Source organism: Phoxinus phoxinus, assembly GCF_949152265.1.
Source record: "Phoxinus phoxinus genome assembly, chromosome: 22".
NCBI lineage: Eukaryota > Metazoa > Chordata > Actinopteri > Cypriniformes > Leuciscidae > Phoxinus > Phoxinus phoxinus.
In genome coordinates, this window is record NC_136897.1 from 19326706 (window position 1) to 19337593 (window position 10888).

The 10888-nt window shown below is 35.3% G+C and overlaps 1 protein-coding gene across 2 annotated transcripts; it reads left to right on the top strand.

Annotated features, from left to right (window-relative positions):
- Positions 1 to 8147: 8147 nt before the first annotated feature.
- dynlrb1 (dynein, light chain, roadblock-type 1) lies at positions 8148 to 10645 on the top strand (the record flags this gene model as incomplete). 2 transcript variants are annotated; one of them, XM_079596666.1, is made up of 4 exons in its annotated part: positions 8148 to 8523; positions 8861 to 8936; positions 9077 to 9244; positions 10255 to 10645. In XM_079596666.1, the coding sequence occupies 4 exons, from the start codon at positions 8521 to 8523 to the stop codon at positions 10296 to 10298; spliced, it is 291 nt and encodes a 96-aa protein (XP_079452792.1). In that variant the 3' UTR covers positions 10299 to 10645. The 2 variants fall into 2 exon arrangements, with proteins under 2 accessions (XP_079452792.1, XP_079452791.1); XM_079596665.1 differs by lacking the exon at positions 8148 to 8523 and having other exon boundaries at positions 8852 to 8936.
- Positions 10646 to 10888: the final 243 nt, after the last annotated feature.

A 10888-nucleotide genomic window follows, 5' to 3' on the forward strand; every position in this document is an offset into this window, starting at 1 on the left:
CGAAACCATGATCAGCAATGCATCGATTGGACCTTTATAAGTAGCAGCCAAGTGACCAAACCGACACAAATGTTATAATAAGTAGCCTACATGAAATGTAGTCTACTTTTTGTAAAATGATTCCTAATTATTTTAATTATTTCATGATTTCTTGTATTTGTACAGACTTTACATTTTATTTAAATGTTGTAATTCATTTAAATGGTGACAGCATTAATAACATTTTTTTTAATGAGATAGTTCACTCAAAAATGAAAATTTTGTCATAAGCCTGTACTTACTCACACTCAAGTTGTTCCAAACCAGTATGAGTTATTTTCTTATGTCGAACTACACCCATATGGCACCCATTGACTTCCATAGTATTTTTTTCCTATGGAAGTCAATGGCTACCGTCAACTGTATTCTTTAAAATATATTCGTTTGTATTCAACAAAAGAAAGAAACTTATACAGGTTTGGAACAACATAAGGGTGAGTAGGCTATATGATGACACAATTTTAATTTTGGGGCGAACTATCCCTTTAAGGGTAAGTTTTCTGCAAAAACCAGCTGTGTCTATATTATGATAGACTACACAACATTATCATATATTTTCTAATTCATTTTTTTAATTTTTATTATTTTAAATGATTATTGTTCCTGGTTCAATAATCTACTCTTGTAAGAACGTGGCTGGGGCAGACTTTAAGTATCATCTTCGCTTAAAAAAATACAATCTATTCCTGTTTACAACAAATAAGCCTGCTCCTGAGCAGGTTTCAGCTTAAGGACCGGTTGCTGTGACAGCAACTCTGAGATGATCTTCGAAGAACCAAACAATCCTGGATCATGTCAAATCATCAACAGTAAAATACAGATTTGTACACGGATTGTATTCGGTTGGAATCCCTATGTCATAAATATCAAATCCAGCCCCACACCGGATCTTGTCAAAAAATATCCATTTTGTCTGGTGTGCAAACCAGCATAACCCGTCAACAGAAAGTCTTGTCTGCACCTCAAGACTCTATTAGAGTCGCCCAGATTTTGAAAATTTATATTAACGATGTGTTACATAACGTTACTAATTCGTCCATTTGTTACGAATTAGATTAGATCTCTACTCAAAGAGAAGCAAAACCATCCATAACAATAAACAGGGATCCGATCAACGAGATCCCTGGAGTCCCCGCTCTCACTCCCAAGGCTTCAAGACACCAAAGACACTCTTTAAAGTGAAAAAAAAGTATATTTATTTGACATAAACCAGTAAGGAGCATATAAAGCTTCAGGAGGGGGAAAAGCCAAAACAAATAACAAAACAAAGCTAACTAGTTTAAAGATACTACCCTAGAAATCAGATAAGAAACAAAAAGTACAAAAGCTTCCCTCCCTAATTATGATAACCAAGAGAAAATGAATAATAAATCAAAAAGGCACCCACCTCCCTACCATGCCTCCAGTTAGATAAGGATTAGGATGAAGTTTAGGGTTTCACATAGGTCACAACTTAGCAAAAGGTAGTGGTTTACAACAAATGTCTCGTACCCATCATTTAACAATCACTATATACCATATGGCATAAACAACAAACACGTCTGTCCGTTACCATCGTTGGTATATTGTCCATTACATTTGTTGGCATTGTTTATTTCTATTACATTGTTGTTATCTGTCTCATCGTGTTAACATGTGCTCAGTGTCTCTTACCGTCGTTGGTATATTGTCTATACCATTGTTGGTATATTGTCTATTACCATTGTTGGTAGATTTGTCTATTATCATTGTTGGATATTGTCTGTTAACCATGGTTTGGATTGTACTCCTATTACATTGTTGGTAACAACTGCTGTCATAAAAACTAAATTGTTATTGTGGTAACGCCCCCGTGATATATTATTTGTAAATAATCTGAGAGCACAGTAAATATGAAGCCTAAATATCAATTACAAATGGTGATGCTGGGGTGGGATTAAATAAGTTGTCTTCTTCCCACTCCCTTTCAGGCAGAATTGAAATTGAAATTGATTGTTATATTTGAATACTGTATATTTGTTTTGTTTTTTGTTTTTTTAACCATATTGTCTACCTTCATATATATATATTTTTTTGTGCTATTGCCTGGAATAAACAAATAATAATATGAACACCCTTCTATCAGCCTGAGAGTTTTGACCGAGAAAGCCAAAGAAAAGAGCAGAAGCAGGAGACGAAGTGATGATAATAAAAATATGTTTATTGCATAATCTTAGTTGCGTGTGACCTCGTCTGGCCAGTACAATTCCAACAAGTGTTATTATAAGAGAAAAACAATGGAAAATTACTGCGTCACAACATCGTGACGTTAAAAACCTTGAAATGGAGATATTCTCTTATCTCCTAAGAAAAAAATCCCTTTAAACCACCCAAGCGGACGATTTAGATAACAATAGAAAATAAATGATAACATTATTACATAAATGAATAACAATCAATAAATGATAAATTATGTAAATCTAGTAATAATAACAATATGAATAAATGATGGAGATAAAAACACCTGTGAAAAAGAACTGGTGCTTTGAAGTGGTGACAGTATAGTGAAAAAAAGGCCTCCACACCAATAGGTGTCAGTATGAAGCCCTCTTATTCATGGGATTAATAAAAGCCAGATAGACGTGTGCAAATTGAATGTAGCTTTTAATATAATATCAATTTAAACCTATAGCCAATGCAATGCGCAAACTATGTGTGAGGCCTTATTTATTTATATTGTTATGCTCAAGATATACAGTACATTTCCTCCACACATTGATCCACATTGTGATGTGGGCAGGGCTTGTGCAAAGGGAGCTACGGGAAATGTTGAGATGTAAATCGAATATGAGAGAAACATAAAAATATCATAGTGCTTATCTGCACATTTGGCATCCATCCTGTGTCTGGTTTGTGCGGTTCTCTCATAGCTGTCTATTTCTTAGTCCATACTGCAGTTTCTGACAGGCCACTGAGGCTGTTCAGAGTGCAGTGTTTACTCAAAATGAATTAGCTTGACATTAATTGATGTGATAAAGCAGTGCAGCTTCCATACAACTGGACAGAAGACTAGACCTTTGTATCCGTATTATCAGTCCTGTCTCCCAAGGTTATTTGGGAGGACATGATGTAGCCTACTTTTTGATTTTCAATATAGAACCCTGATAGGCAAACAGCCATTGTCTGTGTCACAATAATTTAAAATAAAAGATCAGAGAGAGAGAGAGAGAGAGAGAGAGAGAAGGTAAATGTCATCCCTAATGAGGGCAAGTGGAAAGAAGCACTTTATTGCACAAATGGAAAGGTTTTAAACCAGTGATAAGAATGGAAGTGATCCATTTTCTCAATCTCTGAGACAGCAGTGACTACATTTTGCAGAAGACTGCAGGACAGACCCAAGATAAGAGTAAAAGCAACAGTTGTTTTGTGCCCATCAGATAAAGAAGTCATTTACAATGTCTGTATATATAAAACAACTAAAGAAAGTTGGTTGAGTATATTTGCATTGCATGTGATTTCATTAAACCCAATTCGATCTTTTCTTGTAAATCTTTTGCACATACCTTGAACCACAGGAAAAGAAGATAATGTTTTTAAAGCATAGATGCATGTTTGATTTAATTTAAGGCTGAATATACAGTAACAGCGGATGGTTTCTCTGAACAGCCATGGCGTTTTGAAATGAGAGGTCATGACATGACATATAAATATGTTGTTATTTTATGTTCATGTGGAACTATTAGGAAAGTACGACACATCTATTTGTTTTACAAACTTTTGTCAAACTTTGGCATGAATTCAATGTAAACACTCAGGACACAGACTGAAATTTAGACATTTGGCAAACAAACAGCATTTCTGTTGAAATGTGACCGATTTTTAGTTGGTATTTAATGTCATTCTGATCTTGTTAGATTTTCAAGAACATTTTTGTTGGTGAAAAGTTCATTTGCCACATCATTTCTTTATTTTACTCTAAATAAAGGTAAACTACTTTTACATTTACGCATTTGGCAGACAAAGCGACTTACATTGCATTCAAGGTATACATTTGATCAGTTCTTGCTTTCCATGCTAGCGCCATGCTTTACTGTTTTGAGCTACAGGAAGGCAAATGACTTCATATCTATATTAAGGTAAAGTTGCTTTATAGAAAAATGGAAATCTGAATGGATAGAAAGATAGACAGATATAGTGTCCACAATCAGTGTGGAAAATTGGGAACAACTGTTATTTTGTGCTTGTACGTGTTTTATCAAGATTTACGTTGATAACTGTGGAAACGCATCAGTGAAAAGGGTCCCTTGCATCTGTGATTCAACTCTAGCCACGGTTTTGTACGTATAGTTTGTTTAGCATCATGTCATTGACTTCAGTAATGTCAGTTACACAAGTACTATACGTTCTATATTTTGGCATGACATAAAATTCATTTACGCTGCTGCAAGGATGTTTCTAATGCAACGGCAAAGGGAGTGACTGCAAATTTGACATCTTTCTCTCCTTTGACCAACGTAATCAAATCTCTATATATATTTTTTCCGTTTTCTGGAAAGTTTTGGGAACTCTACTCTTTTGCTATTGGAGCAAATTAAAATACACAAATTATATTATAGATTTCGTCTACCGTTCACGGCTACAGAAGTTAACCCAACTATGATGACTTCCTCTCTGAAAACTGTAAGAAATGTGAAAAGGGTCCATAGAGTTGAATCATAACGTGTTTGCACAGCTATTTAAACTTAACAAACGGGGACAGACAACACCGATTTGCTGATGCAGGGCTAGTTTCTGCTGTTTTCTTTAAGCTTTGTAAATGATTTCCAGGGATGGCAAAAACTGTTTGGCCACGGACCTTCAATTTGAAGGACATATGATAAGCAGCTGCGGACTGAACCAACAGCTAGTCTGAGATGTCCATACAACCGGAAAGCAAAACATGGCCATGTGAGAAAACCACCATAAACAGCTGTTAAATGTAATAGTATAGGATTTTATAAATTAAAATGTGCTCATTTATTCATTCACTTATTTATTAGAATTGTTTTATCTGAGACTTTTTGAGCCAAGCAGAGGTGGACACTAACAAAGTACATACTTGAGAGTACTGTACTTAAAGGAACACGCCGACTTTTTGGGACTTTAGCTTATTCACTGTATCCCTTGAGTTAGATAAATCCATACATACCCTTTTCATCTCCGTGCGTGCCGTAACTCTGTCTGACGCACACACCGCTAGCCTAGCTTAGCACAAAGACTGGAGGTAAACGGCTCCAGCTAGCATACTGCTCCCAATAAGTGACAAAATAATGCCAACATTTTCCTATTTACATGTTGTAATTTGTATAGTCACAGCGTGTAGAAATAACAAGGTCACATGAGACAGCCATCTTCTAAATGTATACATACTGGGAACTTATTCTCAGAAGGCGAAGCACTGCTACTTCTGCAGAGTGATTTGCTCGCAGTGCCTGAGAAGCCCCGTGGTGAGGAGCAGAGAGTTCACTCAGAGTGTTGCGCTAATCACTCCGCCCAAGTAGCGGTGCTTTTGTCACTAATTGGGAGCAGTATGCTAGCTGGAGCCGTTTACCTCCAGTCTTTGTGCTAAGCTAGGCTAGCGGTGGGTGAGTCAGACAGAGTTATGGCACACTGAGATGAAAAGGGTAAGTATGGACTTATCTAACTCTGGGGGATATGGTGAATAAGCTCAAAAAGTTGGCATGTACCTTTAATACTCAAGTAAAGTACAGATAGACCTACTCAAAAAGTGTACTTATTTTTTTCTGGAAACCTTTTACTTTAACTTCACTACATTTGAAAGACAAATATCAGACTTTTTTTCCACTACAATTCTGTCTGGAAATGAAGTGAAAGTCGGGTTGATGTCAGAACCCGACTGTTTTATGACGTCAACCTGACTTTAATTTCCAACCACAATACAACGTCTGTCCAACGTTGGAGATTAATGTCAATGGTGTTTGATTCTGACGTCAACCTGATTTTCATTTTCAACGTTGGGCTTGGTCTTCTAAATGCAAATTGTATCATTGTTTTGGAGGACACTAGCTTATAGATAACAGTAAGGCTAACATATTTATACTAAAAGCCAATAAACTTTAAATATTTGAGGGAATAGCCATTTGGGTGTCCGAAACCATTGTGTGTACACGTTATTGAGTGCACTTATTTAATCTCACATTCAATCTAGAAATAAATTTGATATTGATATGAGGGTAGGTCAGGCATAGATTCAGAGGCATAAGGTACTGTAAGTATTACACACAACAATAATAAAACAATGCATTGACATTTACTTTTGATACTTAGGTAGTTTTAAAAACAACCTCTCCTACTTAAGTAAAATTCGGTCTTCACAACTTGTAACAGAGTAATATTTGACCAGTAGTATCTGTACTTTCACTCAAGTAAGGAAATTGTGTACTTTGTCCACCTCTGGAGCCAATATGTTTTTTTATTATTCTGGAAAGAAGAAAAGAGGAAAAAGTGTGTTGTTTTTTAAAGGGTGAGAACAATACTTTGGTGCTTTAGTCACTGGATCATATTTCCTCACCCTGTCAGTAGTCATGGACAAGATGAGACAACCCCTATTGGGCAATAGAAGGTGTCCAGTTACATATGAATAAGAGACGGGGATTTATAAACAGTTTGAAAACGTTCATGTTGGCTTTGTCATAATAGAGTTGCAGTTTGGCCTTTGTTTGGTAAAAGTCAGGCAATGTGTGTCTGAAGAAAACTCATATTCAGTTGTAAAGTAAAAGTATTTATTTCATGACAAGGAGATAATGAAGAGGACCGGAGGTGCTCGACACTGAATGTGTAGGAGTTAGTAAAACTGTACACAAAGCTTGCTTTTAAAAGGTGTTTTTCTCTCGAGGGAGCCTGGCTCTGCTCCCAGATATCTACATTTTGATTTTACAACGTGAAAGCGTCACTAACGAGTCTCTGTTTCATGTCAAATTCTTGACTAATAAAAAACTGGATTCCTTACTCAGTTACTGGCTATAAATAACATTTGAGATCTCACCTGATGCTGCACTAACAGTATGCATGATATTTACATTTTAGCTTTTTCGCGTTTAGACTTGGGTTTACATTTGATGGATGTACGCTAGGATTGTTTCTATGTGCTTCAGTTCAGAGCATGCACATACAAAGGGTCTTCTAACTTGGGCTATAATTAGCATGTTTGCATGAGTCAAAAAGGAAATGGCATGCTTGTATCTTACAGTTAGTGGAAAATACAACTATATGAAGCATATATGAAGTGTTATATACTTGCTTTTTTGATGGTTGTAGAACATACTCTGCACAATGAGGTTTTGTAAACCACTGTGAGAAAAAAAAATGGTCATACACTGTTACCTCAACATTACCTCAACAACTCAAACATTACCTAATTCAGTTTTAATAACTAGTCTAGTACAGATAAAAGCAAAGTTAATTGTATAATCAGATCATGTGAAAATACTGCCAACTTTGTGTTTTGTTATTTAGTTTAGTCCATCGCATGGTCGTTCTGATATTTGCTTAAAATTTTACCCTAATGTGAGGCACCATGCACCCCCTCCGTCATGCATGTAGCTGCACATATGGAACAAGTCAAAGTTTCCATGTGTAGGCTAACAGTAGAGCTGACCTAGCAACAGTTATTAAGTGGAAAACCTGAGGCAAAGTTTGGAAAGGAAGTAAATGACCTCATAAATCCACAGTATGCCTGTTCATGTCTCTCACACTCATGATCAGAGCAGACCGTACCTGCACCATCTTTACAGTGGTTAGGATATAAGCAACCTCATTTTAATTTGTTCCTATCCCTATCAGTCCAATTAAACATTTATTTTTTCTCATCAGTCAGTAACTTGCCGCATGCTAAATTCTTTTTAAAGCATGTCTAGACAGACATTGAATTGAACCACAGGGGGTTCAGTAAACATTCAAGCTGAACAAGTTTTTCATTTAACTGCTTTTTAAAGCCTATTCCATCTGTCATGTCACCTTTGGGCAATTTAAGTTTTAGTATAGTAGCCTGTTAAAAAAGTTTACTTTTATTTAGCCTACACTGTTGTTTTTTGACCCAACTAGAGGTAGTCCCTTTTAATATAAAATAGCCAACATATGTAGCCTACTTCACACCATCAAAGACTGAGGAACTTTCTAAAAAATCAGATGAAGAGACTGCCACATTTTTTTGTTTGTTTGTTTGTTTGTTTTCTAGCCAACCTACATTATAGTGGAAAACATTCTCATAGCAACAAAGAATGCCCAATGTATTCATGTTAACCTCAAAGTGTATAATAATAGATCTAAAAGTACTAGTTTGTAGTAAATAAAATACCTTTTTGTTAAAATATGAAAGATCCAAGAACTCGCAGTTAGTGACCTGCTTTCCTCCAGTCCAGCGGATGGCAGTAACGTATAACCGACCGTTCACATCGTACATGTTTCTAGTTCCGGAGTTTGCTCCATTAATCATAGCAACGAAAACAGCAACTTACCTTCACAATGGCAAGTACATTTTACCATTTATACTTGATCAAATGTTACTATAATTGAAAGTACATGTTTGTTAGCTTGTTATTGTCTCGGTTAAGGTTTTTGTGGGCTAACATTGAATGCAGGGCGTTGTCATTTACGAGATGGCCCGTGTTGTAGCCAACTGAACGTTACTGCTCGAGTAAATAAATAAAAAAACAATGGCAAAAAGACATTTTTTTTCAAGAGACTCATTTAGTGATTTCACAGTGCGACTGTTCCGAAGGATATTAGATAAGCTATGACATAAAGCTATGACATTTTACTGTTAATTGTGCTTATTTTAATCCATAACGCGTTTATGTTGCAGGCTGAGGTGGATGAGACGATGAAAAGGCTCCAGAATCAGAAAGGAGTACAAGGAATCATCATTGTTAATGCAGAAGGTATATCTGGCACATGAGAAATGTTGCAGCTGTTATTACATATTTTAGTTTGGTTGTCATGTGCTTCAACATGGAACTGATGAAACAAAGAGATCTTTGTTGTTGTATCTGCAGTTTCCCTATGTGCTCTCTTTTTATAGGCATCCCCATTAAAAGCACCCTTGACAACGCAAGCACAGTCCAGTATGCTGGTAATATCCACCAGTTGCTCATGAAAGCTCGGGGAATAGTGAGGGACATCGACCCTCAGAATGATCTCACCTTTCTTAGAATTCGATCAAAGAAGAATGAGGTCATGATTGCCCCAGGTAAAGAAAAGTGCACTTATGTAATGCTAGTTAGTTAGTTATTTAGGTTAGTGCAGTGGTTCTCGAACAGGGGGCCTCAGCAAACCTCCAAATTGGCCAGAGGATGACTTCAGATTATTTTAATTAATATATTATTATAATATAATAATTATTATGGTCATACTTTATGTTAGGTGTCCTTAACTATTCTCTTACATCAAAAAATAAGTAGAATGTACTTATTGTGTTCATTGTATTGCAAAAGACTTTCGCTGCTATCAAGGTCAGGGACAGGTTTTGTGGTATGGGTAGGTTTAAGGGTGGGTTAAGGTGTAAGGGAAGGGTCAACAGTGTAATTATTGATGTAATTACAGAAATGAGTGACCGCTGTAATTAAAGGCAGGAATTATATATATAAATCCAACGGAAAAAACATGTATGTACACAATAAGTTTAAAATAGTATTAAATTATTAATTTTAATATTAGTACATAGTTGTTAAAGACCCCTAATATAAAGTAGGACCATTATTATTATTATTATTATTATATTAAACAATCTAACTTGATTACATTTCCCTCAAAAAATAATGTTAATGCAGTAAACAGTTAATGTGAACTGAAATCATATTTCTTTTTTCCACTTCAGTGGCTATTGTTTTATTGAAGAATCACAAAAAGAATTGTGGTTAATTCATTAATTTACCTATATCAACAGTCCCATTCTGGCTTCATGAAACATGCCTTAAACAAATTCAATTACATTTATTGCATGTTTTTCCAGATCAAGTAGAGGGAAACAAGTATGGAATCTCTGTGTTAAAGGAAAAATGTGCATTTCTAAAAATGCTAAGGGGATATCATTTTATTAATAAAAGCTAAACAGTTGAGGGTTGAATATGTCATAATATTGTATTTTGCTGCCTGTCTGCACAAAGCCAAATATGTGTCTGGTATTTATCTGACATAGACTGATGAATATGATCATACATTAGTAATGTATTTATTTATTTTATTCTGTTCTCTTTACAGACAAGGACTATTTCCTGATCGTCATTCAAAATCCTACAGAGTAGTCGTGAATTCTTCATAGTTGTATTGCCATAGTATTTTTTTTTCTCTGAATAACAGCCAAAAGTGTTTCATTTCATATGTTCCAGTAAAGTGAAGTTTATATAGTAACACGGTTACATTAAAGGAAGATGCATCCATCCATCTTATTATAAATATTAGGTTTGTACTGATCTTGCTTATCATTCCAATCATTTGCCTTTTTGTCTGTAATTTATTGTTCTCTCATATTCTCTCTTTTGCAAGTACTCCAACTGTTCATCATCATCTATACACATCAACATGACACTGACATACTGTACTTGTTTGTGTATGCTAAAAGGACAATAAAACAACAATGCTTTTCCTTTTATTTATTATTTGGCTTTGTATTTTATATGAAATGGAAAGAGTGCTCTGCTGTTTGCCATCATTTAAAACATAATGTTTAGATTTATAGACAGATTTGATTGTACAGGAACTACTTCATTGATTATATGGGGTTACTAAAATACAATATAGTTATAGAATGTAAATTTACAAGATTAGCAAAGAAATTAACTATTATTGTTATTGTAGGTCTATACTTAAACTGGGTCCTGTCCCTTTAAATCCT